General features: G+C 46.8%; 1 protein-coding gene across 2 annotated transcripts in view; it reads right to left on the bottom strand.

The window, feature by feature from the left end:
* CC2D1B (coiled-coil and C2 domain containing 1B) overlaps positions 1–17673 on the bottom strand; it is a 154860-nt gene that overhangs the window by 90224 nt on the left and 46963 nt on the right. For both annotated transcript variants that reach the window (XM_033916368.1, XM_033916367.1), the window contains 5 exons: positions 9850–9987; positions 5453–5696; positions 5115–5239; positions 3350–3425; positions 1769–1873 (listed from right to left, as the gene is read on the bottom strand). In XM_033916368.1, coding sequence (XP_033772259.1) covers positions 1769–1873; positions 3350–3425; positions 5115–5239; positions 5453–5696; positions 9850–9987 — 688 coding nt within the window. The remainder of the gene's footprint in view (positions 1–1768; positions 1874–3349; positions 3426–5114; positions 5240–5452; positions 5697–9849; positions 9988–17673) is intronic.

Raw genomic sequence — 17673 nt, 5'->3', positions numbered from 1 at the left:
AGGCAAAGCCGCAGGGAGCGCGGAGGAAAACCCACCCCCCGAAACCCCCTGGGCGCAACCGGGACCCCCAGCCGCCTGAAAATAGGCTCTGCATAAAGAAAAGAAAAATTCAGGAGAAAAACCCCCCGAGGGTCCCAAGGGACTCCCTGCCACAGCAGGGGACCCAGCAGAACCTTGCCCCTGCATAGTCAAAACAGGGGGAAGGTCACCTGAGGTGGAAGACAAAATGGAGGGGCCAGACAGAGAAGATGGCGGTTTTCCCGCCAAAAAAGCTCCCTCCATAGCCTGAAGCGGCTGAGAAACCTGAATAGTCTCAGCCGCTAAAGCAGGCAAGCCGGCATCAGCTGTCAAAAAATCAGCTGAGAGGGAATCCTCTAAAACCCGACCGTCGGCGGTTTGGGGAATCCCTCCGTGGGCGGACGGAGAAGACCGGGCTTCTCCACTGCTCCCTGCCGACTCGCGAGGCACCATCGGCGGGGAGCTCTGGGCGCCTGCAGCCGCTGCCGACGGAGCTCCTCCACCGCACCGGCCTGAACACTGCTTGCACAGGCCGGCCGCGAGTGCCTCGCGTCTGGAGCACAATGAGCACTTTTTCCCTTTAGAAGTGCTCATTGCTCCATACGCGACCTAGCTGCAAAAAAGTGCCGGTTAGTTGAAAAAATACAGTAAAATACAGTTTTCTTAAAGGGATACAACCAGCACTACCTCAGGATTTTTTTTTTTTTACAGAACAGACTCCACAGGCTCTCGAAGCAATATGCCTTGCTTGATTTAGGGGGCAAGGCTTACTGCTGAGGCTCCTCTAAAAAAATGTGGGGAGGTGGAGGAAGTGGGGGGAGGGACCCCGCTCGTGACCCGCCAGGTTTGACACCCCCGAGGTCGGACGAACCCCCAAACAGAGTCCGTCCAAGCTCCGTCCGGCTAAAAACAGGGACAAAAAACCCCCTAAACAAATTCCAACAGCCCTACCAAGGGAGATGGGTACAGATCACTCAACACCTGCTGGAGACTGAAAGAAGACTGAGGGAAATAGAGAGGAGGGGCTAGGATATACTGTCCCAAAGTTTTGTTTTCAGTCTCCACCTGCTGGAGATGATTAGATATATACCCATTCGTAAAGTTAACCTCTACTGGTCTGGAGAGTGCTAAAGAATAATTTATTTCTTGTATACCGCCAAACCAGTAAAAAGGTTCTGGGCGGTTCACAGCAATTTAATTTGTACTCTGTTATCAAAGTGTCCCATTGGTTATGAGCATTCTCCTTCTACTGAGTCTCTGAGCTGCATGATTTATGACTCTCACTCACCATAATATTACCTATGTCCATCCTATCATTCCCTCTACAAGAAACTCCACAACCCTTATATGTCCTGTCTGTCCAATTAGATTGTAAGCAGTTCAATTAGATTGTAAGCGTGTTGATTGTACAGCGCTGCATACGCTGTTCAGCACTATAGAAATGATAAATAGTAGTAGTAGTCAGCAGGATTTGAAGATATGAGTATGTGGCATACATAAACAAGAAGAAATGTCAATTCTAGAGATTTTCTAGCACTTCTAAAAAAACATCATGTCAAAGAAAACAGCTTCCTCTCTGCCACAGAAAAATGATAACAGTAGTACACCAATATAAGCTGACCCTAAATTTTCTTCTGTGTTAGATAATCTCCTATTGACTATGTGCTGGCCTATATTGAAATATGGAAGATCACCGATGACTCTGTTTTCTACAAACTGTACATTAGTTCTTATGCATAGTAAATCCTACCTGAGCCTTCACACTTGTCAGGTGCAGTTCCAGGCTTTGAACTTTCTGCAGGGCTCGATGCTGGCAGCCTTGCTAGAGCTGGGGCCTCACCACCAGTTTCAACATCTAAAGAGGAGTTTGGGGATGACAAAGTACAAAACATCTTAAACGGTCAGAATTTGCATAAGAGAAGCTAATGGTTATATATTTAGGGCTCCTTTTACAAAGCCGCGCTAAACCGTCAGATGCGCTAGCCGCTACCGCCTCCTCTTGAGCAGGCGGTAGTTTTTCGGCCAGCGCGGAGGTTAGTGTGTGATGAAAAGTCACGCGCGTTAACCACGCTAGCGCGGCTTTGTAAAAGGAGCCCTTAAGAGTCATTTGCTGACAGCATGTGCTAATATACTTAACATGCATTATTTGTCATAGTGTCCATTCTTATGCAATGGGTCTGTGGCATAGAACAAGCATGAATGGAATAAGTGCTGTTAGTAAATGATCCTATTACTGTGTAATTTCATTCTGTACATTTGATCGTGTGCATTGTGTTACACTTTTCAAGCATCATTCACAATTCTGTTCACCTCTTGCTGCAAGATGCTCTGCAGCTCTCATGTCTGAACGCAAATACAATTGGTCACACCATCAGTGACCTTATGGGGGTAATTTTATAACAGTAGGCAAACTTTTTCCTATGCAGGCTTCGGCAAATTGTCAAAGTGAAAGTATTTGTGTATTTCTCTTAATGCACTGATCTTTAGCAGGCGGTTAGACATCTGCATGCAAATGCAAATTGCTCCCTGAGAATGCCTCCAGTTAGCCTAAGCACATAAGGGAAAATTATGTTTCTTACCTGATAATTTTCTTTCCTTTAGTCATGCTAGTCCAGTCCAGAATGAATGGGTTATGTTCATCTACCAGCAGATGGAGAAAGAAAAAATAGTCCCAAGAGCCTGGAAATGTTGAGTAAATCACATTGCAGCCAAACCAAAAGAGCAATAAAAGAAACTGTTGCTAAAAGGACTCGGGAAACTCCTCTACATAACTATGCTAGAACATGCCACAGACAAGAAATAACTGCGAGTGGAGCAGCAGTGAAACATCCTGATAAAACAGAACTACAATACAGAAGAGGCACATTGCACTGAGTGTACAACAGGAGGTTGGGCCAATACCAAGAATAGGAGAAAGTTGTTAAATTAGTATAATAATAATTGTTGCTGCACAATGAGATTTTTTTTACGTTTGTAAGTTGGGCTCTGTGGATGACAAAACCCACATGTGGTAATATGCTGCCTGCTTATCCTGGGATAAATATTTTTACCCTTGAAGCTGAATATTGACATGTCTTGGACTGTGCTATGGTGAGCTAACCTCCCCAAGTCAGTGTACAAATTATCACTACTTTAGCCTTAAGAGTTAGTGAAAAGGAAAAAAAAAAAGGAATGAGAAAGAATGAGTGAGAGGCAGAATAAGGCAGAAGAAAAAAAAAGAGTGTAAGGTGCATAAGAGTAGAGAGAGAGGTGGAAAAATGATAGATGAGAGGCAGGAACAGAATGCAGAAGTTAACCTAGAAGCAATACATGAAAAAAAAAAATACTTTACTTTCTAGAGTTGGGGGCATATTGCTGAGATCAATGGGCTGCCCACTGTCCAACGCCTCAATGACGGTGCTAAATTTCTGCAACAGAGAAATAAAAGATATTAAAGTTGAGGGTGATACCTTTTTACTGGACTAACCTGACCTTTTTTTGTTTTTAAAGAGCTACACTTCCTTCATTAGGTCAAAGCCAAATGAGTGGTTTAACAAAAAAGGATGAATGTCCAAGTAAACCATAGGTTATACTACAATGTCAGCATAAAGGGAAGTTATCCTATGGCCAACACCAGACATTACAGCTCTCATGCCACAGCCAACACTGGGCTAAGTGTAGGTTGTGTTTGTAATATCAGCTTAGAATGGGGCATGTTGGAGACAACAGGAGAATCTGACTGCGTACCACTATGCCCTGCTAAGGCTTTTGATTCTAGCCGTTTACAATTTGTAAATTAAGGAATTTATTTTTTCAACAAATTGAGTGTTTTGTGAGGTTACCGATAATCTGTGTTCTTGTAATGCACCCAATATTCCTAGGTGCATTTTTCACTTAAATTTAAAATTGGCTCTTATTACTAGGCATTAAGGATCCTGCAGGACAACTGATTATCCTTTGAAACATCCCAATGCTACAATAAAGTCACCTCTCTAAACATGTCTGCAGTCTTCATTTTTATAAAATCTACACTTAAAATATTAATTTTTCATTTATTAAAATTTATAATCTGCCTTATCTCAAGGTGAGGTACAAAATAAAACACACATACCAAATCAAAAGCACAAATATGCTGAAGTTTGGCAAAGTCATACAAATATGAAGAAATGAAGTACAAGACAATTTACTGAAGGCTGCAAACATGCCAAGAAAAGGCTTTTTTTTTCTCCTCGCACCACAAAAATAATTGGGATTCCTCAACGGATATTAGATGTCCCCCAGAGAATTCCTCCTGATTACAGGAGAGGTCATCTACAACAGCACACCTTCACCTAATTTCTGGAGTTATGTGAAGTCAACAGAAAATCTTACACAAGCATTTACTTTCCCCTCATTGTTTGTCCTCTTATTCTTCTCCTCTTACCACTCCACAATCCAGAATTTGTCCAAGGTTGCCCCTTCCTCTTTTGCAATAATTTGCCTCAAACACCTTTAAAGTTTATTTGGCAATCACTCCCAGCTTTCCATCATTTTGATTTCCCACCTAACCTTGATCTTATTAGTGGCTCACTAGTCATTTCTATATCACTACCAAATGTACACAGTGCTGTACCCATTATATGCAAGTACTTTCTCTGTCCCTGGTGAGCTCACAATCTAAGGTGGGTTTTTTTTGTACCTGGGGCAATGGAGAGTTAAGTGACTTGCTCGGAGTCACAGGGAAATGAACCCAATTCCCCAGGATCTCACTCACTGCACTAATCCACTCCAAAATGAAACCACCAGAAGCTCTCTGAGCTCTTGAAAAGGGAGGGCTAGATAAACTCCTGTTTCTCCGCCATGTCCGAGATGCCACTGCTGGCTGCAAATCTCCTCCCTTCCTGCTACTCTTGCTGTTCTCATGACAGCAGGCAGGAAGGGTTGCTGGCAGCAGCTAATATACTCCTGCCTGCACAAACAGGGCTATTTGACAGCTGCTCATGCTGCTGTTTTCTCAAACAACAGTGATGTCACCAGCAAGACCAGTCAGTTTTTACAACGTTTTGGTTATAATCAGAACAAAGACCTTTTTGCTTATCCTGGATCTACACAACAATCTTCATTTTGGAACAGGTTACCTTGCCAATCTTCATGTATTCCTTTGCTTTCTCTATATTTCCTTCTTGTTTGGCTTTAAGAGCTGCTAACTTATATTCCTTTTGTCTTGCCACCAGCAAAGATCTGGAATCGGCATTAACAGAGCCTACATAAAATAAGGACATCAGCTTTAGAGAAAGTACTGAAGAAATTCTGTGTCAGTTAAGAAAACAAAGACTCATCCCAAGGTCTTTCAAAATCCTCAGTGCTCTTTAAAAGGGTTGCCACTGTATTGATCTTAAGATCCTATATAATCAAATATTGTCTTTAACAGTGTACAAGGTTTCTTTCTAAAGTATCTTATGCCTTGGTCTGTCACCTGGCTCTGGAGTGGCAATGTCTTTGCTTTGGCTGGTCATAGTAAGCCCAGGTGTTTCTGCCTCACCAGATTCTTCTGGCTTCCTAGCAGGCTCCTCCAGTGGAACCTCTGGACCTTCGAGCTCAGAAGTATGTAGGGAGAGAGCAGTAGTAGAGGCATGCTTTCCTGTAGCTACAGGGGGTGGCAGCTCTTCCTCAGTAACCTTTCTGCCCTTCTTCACTGCAGCCAAAAGGGTTTCTAATGTCTGTTGGAAGAGAAGAGTCGAGATAGGGCAGTACCTCCCAACTTTTTCATTTCATAACACTTGAGTTTTCACATGCTTCATGGCATACCAAAGCACATTTTGTAATGTATAACTAACATAGTTCATCCTCACTCCTGGACACCATCTCTCAACTTCCCCTCCTTCCTGCATGATCCTGTCTCTCACCCTCTTATCCTAATCCTCTCTTTCCCCCACTTCCTCTTCAGGAGCTTCTTTAATTGCTATGTAATTCTATTTCTTTGGTTGCTGAACTTAGTCAGCAAGCCAGTGAATATTGGCATTAACTGCCAAAGAATATGGCTATGCCCCAGCTGACTAAAAACAGGCTGGAAATTCAAAGCTGGTGGCTGGATATGGCACTAGCATTTAATTTCTGGTATTGCAGCAGACCTCAAGAGATGATTGGTGATCTCTCACGGTCTGAATATGAGCCCATACTGAGTCCAACATATTCAAATTTCAGAGAGAATACTGGCCAGTGAAGGAAGCAAACATGGCATGACATACCCCTGTCCTTCAGCTAGGATAGAGTAAAATAATTCCTTCATAAGCACTGAAATAAGAGAACATATGAAATCCATTTCCTATCCTTTATGCTCTTATCTTGCTTTTATATATGAATTATATTGCAAAAAAACTGACCAAAGTCCACCAGATTCTTACAGGTTTTCTCAATAAGCAGAGCTAGCCACAGCCTTTTAAATAAAAAGTGTTACGATATCCCTAGGCTATGGAGGTATGTGGTACAACATGACTTGCATATGGATTGTTTTGAACCCGACCAAAGTGATGGACCTAGAAAGAAGCAGCTGTTGATTCTAGGTCCCCAACTGAAAAGACCTTGGGGCTTGATATAACCTCCTCTTATCTGGCCATTATGTACATCATATACTGCGCACTGTGCCATCGGCTTCATTGTCATGTCCACCATTACCCCCCAAGTCTCTTTCTTGGGTACTCTCTTTCAATAACATCCCTCCCATCGTATAGCTGTACCTCGGGTTTCTGCTTCCCACATGTAGTACTTTACATTTCTCAACGGCAGATGAAGTTCAACGTTGAGAAATGTAAAGTACTACATCAGAAACCCGAGGTACAGCTATACGATGGGAGGGATGTTATTGAAAGAGAGTACCCAAGAAAGGGACTTGGGGTAAGGGTGGACATGACAATGAAGCCGATGGCACAGTGCGCAGCGGCCGCAAAGAGAGCAAATAGAATGCTAGGTATAATCAAGAAGGGTATTACTACCAGAACGAAAGAAGTTATCCTGCCGTTGTATCGGGTGATGGTGCGTCCGCATCTGGAGTACTGCGTCCAATATTGGTCGCCATACCTTAAGAAGGATATGGCGTTACTCGAGAGGGTTCAGAGGAGAGCGACACGTCTGATAAAAGGTATGGAAAACCTTTCATATGCAGAGAGACTGGAGAAACTGGGACTCTTTTCCCTGGAGAAGAGGAGACTTAGAAGGGATATGATAGAGACTTACAAGATCATGAAGGGCATAGAGAGAGTAGAGAGTGACAGATTCTTCAAACTTTCGAAAAATAAGAGAACAAGAGGGCATTCGGAAAAGTTGAAAGGGGACAGAGTCAGAACGAATGCTAGGAAGTTTTTCTTTACCCAACGTAAAAATCATAGGCACTAGAAGAGCAGATATATTTACTGTCGCCGGTCCACAAAGGTGGAATAAACTTCCTCAATTTATTAGAATTGAAAAAAATATCACAACATTTAAAAAACTTTTAAAAACATATTTATTTAAAGATGCCTTTGATTTTTAATAATTCCTTTAAATGTCTTACATTTTGGTATTATTGTTTACTGTTTATGAAGTATGCTTAAGCCATCTTGTGCTACCTCTTTTACCCTACCTTTTGTTCTTTCCCTTTTTTCTTATGAAACCCGAAATTGTAACTTTTATTTTTCCCTTTCCCCTCAAGTACGTTTTAAATGTTTTTATGTCATGTTAATATAATTATTATGTTAAGTTTCTTATCTCTTTTTATTGTATTATGTACATCGCTTAGAAACCGTTATAGGCGATCCATCAAATGATTGAATAAAAGAAAAAAAAACAAAAAAAAAAAAACAAACGTAATAGGGCAGAGTATGGTACTGGGGTTCAAGAAAGGATTGGACAATTTCTTGCTGGAAAAAGGGATACAGGGGTGTAGATAGAGGATTACTGCACAGGTCCTGGACCTGTTGGGCCGCCGCGTGAGGGGACTGCTGGGCACGATGGACCTCAGGTCTGACCCAGTGGAGGCATTGCTTATGTTCTTATGTTTACTACAACACATCCCATAACTTAACTGACCCAACAGAGCTAAAGAAATATATTTAAGATAAATGCAGAGCAGATCAGAGAAAGGATGTTGATATTACGAAACCAATAAACTTATTGTCTTTCTGGAGAAACAGGTTACTGGGTTATTTATTTGATATACTGCCTTTTCACTGCAAAAGGAAATTTAAGTGGTGTACAATACAAGTAAAAAATTTAAGAAAAGAAAAGGAACACCATTAATAATAGTAAAGACCCAACTGAGAGGCTCACCCAAAAAGACCAGAGATAACTGAGACGATTAAAATTAATACATCCCATTCAATTCGAACAATCAATCCACATGACACTTCTTTCCTAATCTACCCCGAGGTCGGTACCATAGGCTTCATAAAACAACCAACCCTTTGACTTTTTCTTAAAAGAAATAAATGGTAACTCCTCCCTTAAATACTGAGGAAGTGAGTTCCACAAAACTGGTGTCATATAGAAAAAAGCTCCTTCTTGAGTGCTTTCCAATCTATTACCAGGTACTTTTAAAAGAGAAGTATGACTTGAGTGTAATTCTCGAGAGGAGGTATATAACTGCATCATTTTTGCAAGAGAGACTATTGATAAGACTGTTCTTCTCCAAATAACCCAATGGGTTGTAGGCTTCCATGTATGGGCTCCCTCCCCGCTGCCATGATAAACACCAGAGCGGCTATCCCCCCCCATTAATACATGCACCACCATCCTTCATGGATGCCCCTCTTAGCCAGCATTACGCTTACGACTGAAGAAAGCTGCTGCTGCTGCTACTGCTCCTGCTCCCAACGCCAAAGAGAGCTGTTGCTAAAGCCACAGAATCTGAAGTAAGCTGCTGACACCGACACTGTATGGTGATCCAGTGCAGGGCCTTGAACATTTGACCATGCTCAAAGCCTGCCAGCTTCCGCCCTCTCCAAGATTCTCAGAAAAGGCAGGACCCAGCATCGGCTGCAGTAACTTACTTCAGGTACGGTGGATTTCCGTTGTCTTTATTGGGAGCATTAACTTTAAGAAAGATGTAAAACTGTCTATTTAATTCTACCTTCAACAGAATAAATGTCCCTTATCTTTTACTACATCTCTTATCACACAACCCAGAGATCCAGTAATTACTATCCCTACCTCATCTGTTTTCTCTTAAAAACATAAGAATAGCCATAGTGAGAGACCAATGGTCCAACTAGCCAGTATCCTGTCTTCATGGAGGCCAATCCAAGTCACAAGTACCTGGCAAAAATCCAACTAGTAGCAGCAATAAACCCTGTAGCCAAGCCAGAACCCCAAATAGTAGCAACATTCCATACGATCTTGGAAACCCAGACCAGATGTATATCACATAATTAACAAAGGTGAAAAGAAAAGGAAATGACAGCCAACATAGTTAAAAGGTGAAGTGAAAAAGGCTAATACAGCCAAAAGAACATCTTTCAAAAAATGGAAAAAGGATCTGAATAAGAAAATAAGCATCAGCATCAGCACTGGCAAGTTAGACGTAATGCAAAGCATTAATAAAGAAGACTAAAAAAGAATATAAAGAGATACAGGAAAATGTGTGTGTGGAGGAGGGGTAGTGCTTTTTTATAAATATGTAACATATATATCTTGTATAAATTTAATATCCATTTTTAAACCCTTAAAATACAATTGCCTCTTCTGGGCCAAATTTGTATGGGCTGTTATTTATAGATCAGGACCTAGAGAACATTAACTATTCAGGCCAGACTTTATTTCACTGATCAAGGACCGCTATCAAATCAATACCTACTGATTTAAATCTCTAAAGAAACATAAGTCTGAGAACCTCTCACATACCTTTAAGCCCCGCTCATATCGTCTTGCCTTGGAGCTTTCACCTGCTTGTTTTGCATTACCGATTGCTGTCCTGTAGTTCTCAATCCGATCTTCTATCATTTGCTGCATCAGACTTGAAACAGCAGGAGGCTCTGCAGCCTTAAAACAAAACAAGAGAAGAGAAGAGAAATTATATCCTTGTCTGACTTGGTACACTGTTGTAGAGTCAAGAACATCTTATTTTAAAAAATTATATATATACACTGTGTGTTTGATATATTTGATATGAAGGATGAAATAAAAAAAAACACATCTTAGAAACAGAGAGTCCTTTGTACTCTGCTTCATTCCTTCCATGGTTGCAAATGCTACAGAAATACTGGATGGAGCAGCAAAGGTAAAGTAAGAGAAAAGCAAAAGTGGAAAAATATGGTTTATTACCAGACTGGCTGAACATTGAGGTCTTTTGAGTAGTTCCTGGAAGAGGATGAAAGGAGGACGGAAGAGAGGCAAAGGGTACAACTCATTTCCTAACCATGCTAAATATATTTAAGGTTAAGCAATTTTTTATTGATGCTATTTGAAAGCAAGGCATTACAGGGAAAATGTATAACGGAGAAACAAAGAATATAGTCATATCTCAAGAACTTTGATGCTGTGGCGTTGTAACTGTAAAACGAAACACAGAACATGTAGTATGGATGAAACAGAAATTCACATCCAGCAAGGCAAAAAACCAACCATGTTATAATCATCCATGATATAGATACATTCCAACACCTCCCCCTCCCCATTCAACCAATCAGGGCTTTAAGCTCCTCCCTCAGTATCTTGGATGGAAAGGGAGGTGCCTAAGGCCTGATTGACTCAGAAACCTATGGCCCCACCCCTTGGGAGGGGCCTTAGGTGTCTGAACCAATCAGGGCCTTGGGCTGCTCCCTGTACATCACATGATGCACCGAGGAGGAGAAGGCCCGTCATTTAGATGGGCCGCATCAGAGAAACAGGAGCTCGAGATTGGCTTTCTGCTTCCAACATTTTAAAAAGGTACGGGGTAGGTTTGGGGGAAGAGGGCGTGGGCATCCCTCCTGCCATTTTTTTTCATGGGGGAAAGGTAGCTGGCATGGGGGAGTGGTGATTGTTTTTTAATGGGGCAGATTGCGCATGTGTAACGGAAGCCCTAACACAGGGGTGTCCAATGTCGGTCCTCGAGAGCCGCAGTCCAGTCGGATTTTCAGGATTTCCCCAATGAATATTCATGAGGTCTATTTGCATGCACTGCTTTCATTGTATGCTAATAGATCTCATGCATATTCATTGGGGAAATCCTGAAAACCCGACTGGATTGCGGCCCTCGAGGACCGACATTGGACACCCCTGCCCTAACAGCAGTGACAGGAGACTGCTTCCCCTGTCACTGCTGTTAGGGCTCCGCACGTGTTAGTCACTCATTGAGTGATTGATTGGTCGGGTTTGCGCTGCTGGAAAATCAGCCAACAACAATCGAGTCGCTATTTTAGTGCCATCTAGTCCTACGAGCTTTGTGAGGCAAAGAATCGATATACATACACTATATTTGAAGAAAAAAAATTTTCTGTCTTAAGAAGCCATGCTAAATATATGATACACTTTTTCAGGGTGTTAAAACCATCCATGATATTTACTGTTACAACTGGTATGAAACTTGCACACACAGTCAACACTCATCACAAAAAAATGAAAGTGATCACAGCCAGCACAAAATTCAAAGCATACAGACAGCTCTCAGCAATGCTGAAAAACAGACATGCTACACGATTTTCTTAAGCCAGCAAAATGTACATTTCTAATCAAAGATATTTACAAAGCCAAGCAATCCATAGGAATAGAATGGGCAGCTTAGCATTTAGCGTGGGCTGCTCGTTAGAGCACCTTTGTAAAAGGACTCGATATAAGTATTGGCAGATTAGCTCGAAAGCACAGTTACTTACCGTAACAGGTGTTATCCAGGGACAGCAGGCATATATTCTCACACATGGGTGACGTCATCTACGGAGCCCCAGCGCGGACAGCTTTTTAAGCAAACTTGCTAGAAGTTTCAAGTTTGCACACTGCACCACGCATGTGCTAGCCTTCTCGCCACTAGAGGGCGCATCCCCACCTCGTGGTCCTCAGTTCCATATCCAGCAAAGAAAAGCCATCCCCGGGGAGGTGGGCGGGTTGTGAGAATATATGCCTGCTGTCCCTGGATAACACCTGTTACGGTAAGTAACTGTGCTTTATCCCAGGACAAGCAGGCATGATATTCTCACACATGGGTGACCTCCAAGCCAACCAGAAAGAGGGTAGGTGGGAGGATGGCAATTTAGGAAAACAGGTTACGTAACACCGACTGGCCAAACCGGCCGTCACTCCTGGACAAGGAGTCCAGACAGTAATGGGAGGTGAACGTATGAACCGAAGACCAGGTGGCAGCTTTACATATGTCCTCCATAGGAGTAGAACGGAGGAAAGCAACCGAAGCTGCCATCGCCCGGACCTTGTGCCCCGTAACTCAACCCGAGAGCGGGAGACCAGCCTGAGCGTAGCAAAAAGAGATACAAGCAGCTAACCAGTTGGATAAGGTACGCTTGGAAACCGGATGTCCTACCCGATTAGGATCAAAGGACAAAAACAATTGAGGAACCTTCCGATGAGACTTAGTACGTTGGAGATAAAAAGCCAACGCCCTCTTACAGTCAAGCGTGTGAAGCGCCGTTTCACCAGGATGAGAATGGGGCTTCGGAAAAAATACCGGAAGAACAATGGACTGATTGAGGTGGAAATCAGACACAACCTTAGGCAAAAATTTGGGATGGGTGCGAAGAACCACCTTGTCATGATGAAACACAGTGAAAGGAGGATCCGCAACCAAAGCCTGTAGCTCGCTAATCCGACGAGCGGACGTGAGCGCAATCAAAAAGACTACTTTCCAAGTAAGAAACTTAAGGAGAGCTTTATCGATCGGCTCAAAAGGTGGTTTCATCAGTTGAGCCAAGACCACATTAAGATCCCATACTACAGGAGGAGGCTTGAGAGGAGGATGAACATTCACAAGACCCCTCATGAAACGAGAAACCAGAGGATGCAGAGAGAGGGAACGACCCTCGAGATGTTGATGGAATGCAGCAATGGCACTAAGATGCACTCGAATGGAAGTCGTCTTCAGACCAGAATTCGACAGATGCAACAGATATTCCAGCACCGAAGACACTGGAACGGAACCCGGGTCAAGGTGGTTGGTGGAGCACCAGGAAGAAAATCTGGTCCACTTCTGGGAATAGCAAAGCCTAGTCGAGACTTTGCGAGAGGCCTCTAAGATTTCCCGCACTGAGTGAGAAACTGGAATCGAAGTCAAGGGGAAAGGAACCAAGCGGTCAGATGTAACGACTGAAGATTGGGATGTAACAGCGAACCCCGACTCTGAGACAGCAGAGAGGGAAAGACAGGCAGAAGCAGAGGCTCCCTGACACTGAGTTGAAGAAGCAGGGAGAACCAGTGTTGTCTTGGCCAACGAGGCGCAATGAGAATCATAGTGGCTTTGGTCGATTTTAGATGAACCAACGTTCTCAAAATCAGAGGAAAAGGAGGGAACGCATAAAGGAACCTCCCCTCCCAGTCGAGAAGAAAAGCATCGGCCTCGAGACGGTCCCGGGAGTACATCCGAGAACAGTAGAGGGGTAGTTTGCAAGTCTCGGGCGAAGCAAACAGATCCACCTGAGGAGTCCCCCAGCGGTCGAAGACTTCGCGTAGGACTCGGGAGTTCAGCGACCACTCGTGCGGCTGGAGGAGACGACTGAGTTTGTCTGCTAGACAATTCAGCTCCCCCTGAATGTAAACCGCCCGCAAGAAAACGTTCTGAGAGACGGCCCATGTCCAAAGCCGCAGGGCTTCCTGGCACAGAGGCCAAGAGCCCGTCCCCCCTTGCTTGTTGACGTAATACATTGCCACCTGGTTGTCTGTCCGAACGAGAACCACTCGATCGTGCAGGAGGTGACCGAAGGCCCGAGCGGCCAGATAAATGGCACGAAGCTCCAACACGTTGATGTGACACCGACGATCCGCGGCCGACCATAGGCCTTGCGTTCGTAAACCGTCTAGATGAGCTCCCCACGCATACTCCGAAGAGTCCGTGGTCAGGACCTTGCAATGCGGAGGGACGCGAAAGAGCAAACCTCCGGACAGATTGGTAGAGTTGGTCCACCAACGGAGCGAGTGTCTGAAAGACGGAGTCACAGTCAAACGTCGAGATAGCGGGTCGCGGTCCTGACGCCATTGCGAGGCCAAGGTCCACTGAGGAATCCTCAGGTGCAACCGAGCAAATGGGGTCACTTGGACCGTCGACGCCATGTGCCCCAAAAGCACCATCATGCGTTGAGCCGACACTACCTGCAGTTGCGAAACCTGCCGGCCCAGGCGAAGCAGGGCCTCCAGTCGCGGAGAAGGAAGGAAGGCACGGAGGAGAACCGTGTCCAGCACGGCCCCTATAAACTGGAGGGATTGAGTCGGCTGCAAGTGAGACTTGGGAAAGTTCACCTCGAACCCGAGACCCTGAAGAAGCGTGATAGTCTGTTGGGTCGCTGAAATAACTCCTTCCCTTGTCGGGGCCTTGATCAGCCAATCGTCCAGATAGGGAAAGACCTGCAACCCCCGGGAACGCAGAGCAGCCGCGACCACCACCATGCATTTCGTGAATACCCGAGGGGACGAAGCCAGACCGAAGGGTAGTACACGGTATTGTAGGTGCAAGTCCCCGACCTGAAATCTTAAAAACTTCCGAAAGTCGGGATGCACCGGAACATGGGTGTACGCTTCCTTCAAATCGAGGGAGCACATCCAGTCCCCCTCGTCCAACAGAGGATATAGAATCGGAAGCGATAACATACGGAACTTCTCCCTGACCAGGAACTTGTTGAGCTTCCGGAGGTCCAAAATGGGGCGCAAGTCCCCGGTCTTCTTCGGGACCAAAAAGTAACGGGAATAAAATCCCCGGCCTCGCTGATCGAGAGGCACCCTTTCGACCGCCCGAAGGCTCAACAAGGCCCTGGCTTCCTCTCGGAGAAGGGTCAACTGGCTTCGATTGGACGGGCACGCCCCGGGGGGCATGTCTGTAGGCTGCCTGGAGAAGTTTAACGAATAGCCCTCTGAGACGGTCCGGAGCACCCATGCGTCTGACGTAATCCCAGACCAAGCCCTGGCAAAAGCCGTGAGCCGACCCCCGATGGGGAGGGGGTTGGGCGACCTCGCGGCGGGGGCCAGCCCCCGGCCGCTCATCCCGTCAAAAAGACGGCGCCGGCTTGGACGCCCCCTGCGTAGCGGGCTTGGCGGGCCCCCCTCTACCCTGATGGTTAGGGCGACGGGGTGGAGGCCTCGAAAAGGCCGGTGTTGATTTTTGAGGATACCGCCTAGGCGGCTGTTTAAAAGGCCTCTGAGCCGGCGGCTTAGGCTTTGGACGAACCAGAGACGCCATAGAGCGCTCTTGCTCAGAAAGCCTCTTGGTAGCCGCATCCAGGGAGTCATCGAATAACTCCGACCCGACGCAGGGTAGATTGGCCAATCGCTCCTGCAGGTTGGGGTCCATCTCGAGGGTCCGTAGCCACGCCAGCCGGCGCATGGCTACCGCACAAGCCGAGACCCTCGAGGCAAGCTCAAAGGCGTCATATACCGCATGAAACAGATAGAATCTGAGCTGGGACAGGTTCGACGCAAAAGTGGCAAATTTATCCCTGTGTGACTCCGGGATCACCCCCTGAAAATCCGGCAGATCCTTGACCATGGACCTGAGGTAGGAAGAGTAGGCGAAAGCATAGTTGAGGACCCTTGTGGCCATCTGGGAATTCGCGTACAGACGGCGGCCGAATTTATCTAGGGTCCGACCCTCTCTCCCCGGGGGGACAGCAGCCGAGACTCTAGAAGGCTGCGAGCGCTTAAGAGCCGACTCCACCAAGAGCGACTGATGGGAGAGTTGCCCCTTGTCAAACCCCTTAGGGGGAAGAGTCCGGTATTTGGATTCCATTTTGGTGGGCACTACCGCCACTGTAAGAGGGGTCTCAAGGTTCCGCAGCAAGGTTTGAAGGAGGACCTTGTTAAGCGGGATGCGGGGGGATTCCCGCTGCGGGGCAGGCGAATCCTGTTCCTCCAAAAATTCTTTGGTATAGTGTGACCCTGCCGACAGGTCCACCCCCAAAGCCTTCGCCATGTCATGGACAAACTTAGAAAAAGAAGATGTCCGTGCAGGCGGGGAGGGTGACCGAGGCTTCTCAACGGAGCCGAAGGGAGAGGCCTGGCGAGAATACCCGAACTGTCCCCCGGACCCCGAACCCCAAGAGGCACGATCCCGTGACCTCGAAGGAGTCGGGGACACAGTCCGCCGAAGAGACCCCCGTGGGGAACCCCCCGGGGTACGGGGAATGGAGGCCCGTCCCTTCCGCCTCGGTGAGGAGGCACGGGAACTCTCCCGGATCGGGGACCGTAAAAGATCTGGGTTGTCGAGGCGGAGTTCCTCGACACGCAAAGCTCCGGACTCGGGCGGGGTCGAGCGACGACTCCCCAGAGGCGAGGCTCGAGCCCGCTTAGCCTTTTTAAGGCGGTGCTTCGCCCGAGGCTTGCTCGAGGGCGAGGAACCCCGCGAAGACCTCGGGGACGAGGACGAGGAGATCCGGTGTACCCGGCGCTGCTTGTCTCGGGACCGCACACTGACCTCGGGCTGTCTCACCGGGGTCGGATCCGAGGGAAGCGTCGAGGTCGAGGCCGAGGGGGCTTCGGCCGCTGAAAGGCCGGTGCCCGAGGCCGAGGTCGCCAACTGCGGGGCCCCCGAGACCGAAGGCGAGGCCGAAGCCTGCTGCAAGGTCTCAATGGCCCCGGAAAGCTCCGAGGAGATTAAAGCGCGAAGCAACTCCTGGAACGCCGGGATAGTGAGACCCGGAGGCAACACCTGGGGGCGCTCCGCAGAGGGCGACCTCGGTTTCGAGTATTCCCTCGGGGCTAACCCCTTCGACACCTTGGGCTGGGTCGAGGTCGACGGTCCCGCCGACGAAGAGCCCGAGGATGGCTTCCTGTTAGATGAAACTGAGGAAGGAAGTGGAGACTTACCCGGGGCTTGCTTCTGCGAGGCAACCGGCTTCGCGGGAGCCGAGGGGTCCGATGTCGAGGCCGAGGTCGAGGCCGGGGCCGAAGCCGAGGCCGAGCTCGAGGCCTTCCCCGTCGGGGTATCGACGGCAAAGAGATCAGCCATGCGGGCCTTGCGACGAGTAAGGGCCCGTTTCTGGAAGGTGGCACACTTAGGGCACGATGCTGTCGGGTGATGGGGCCCCAAACACCGTATACAGCACCTGTGAGGGTCAGTGATGGACAAAAGCCTATCACACCTACCACACTTCTTAAAACCCGTTACGGGCCGGGACATGGGCCCAAAACAAGGCCGGGAACAAGCGAGGTTCCTCGGCCACGGCTACCGGGAGCCCCCGGAGCGAAAAGGAAAAACAAAAATTTTTTTTTTTTTTCGAGAAATAAAGAAAACAAAGAAAGAAGATAAACGTAGCGCAGCGACCGCGTCGAAAATCCGAACACAGCCGCGGCGACAGAAGGCAATAGTAGCACAAATTTATCCACAGGGCTTCTGGCTCCGCGGATGAAAATGAACTGAGGACCACGAGGTGGGGATGCGCCCTCTAGTGGCGAGAAGGCTAGCACATGCGTGGTGCAGTGTGCAAACTTGAAACTTCTAGCAAGTTTGCTTAAAAAGCTGTCCGCGCTGGGGCTCCGTAGATGACGTCACCCATGTGTGAGAATATCATGCCTGCTTGTCCTGGGATAAAAAGCTATCCA

This window comes from Geotrypetes seraphini, chromosome 12 (assembly GCF_902459505.1).
Source record: "Geotrypetes seraphini chromosome 12, aGeoSer1.1, whole genome shotgun sequence".
Classification (NCBI taxonomy): Eukaryota; Metazoa; Chordata; class Amphibia; order Gymnophiona; family Dermophiidae; genus Geotrypetes; species Geotrypetes seraphini.
Note: the sequence above shows the minus strand (reverse complement) of the source record. Positions and strands in the feature narration are given on the sequence as shown.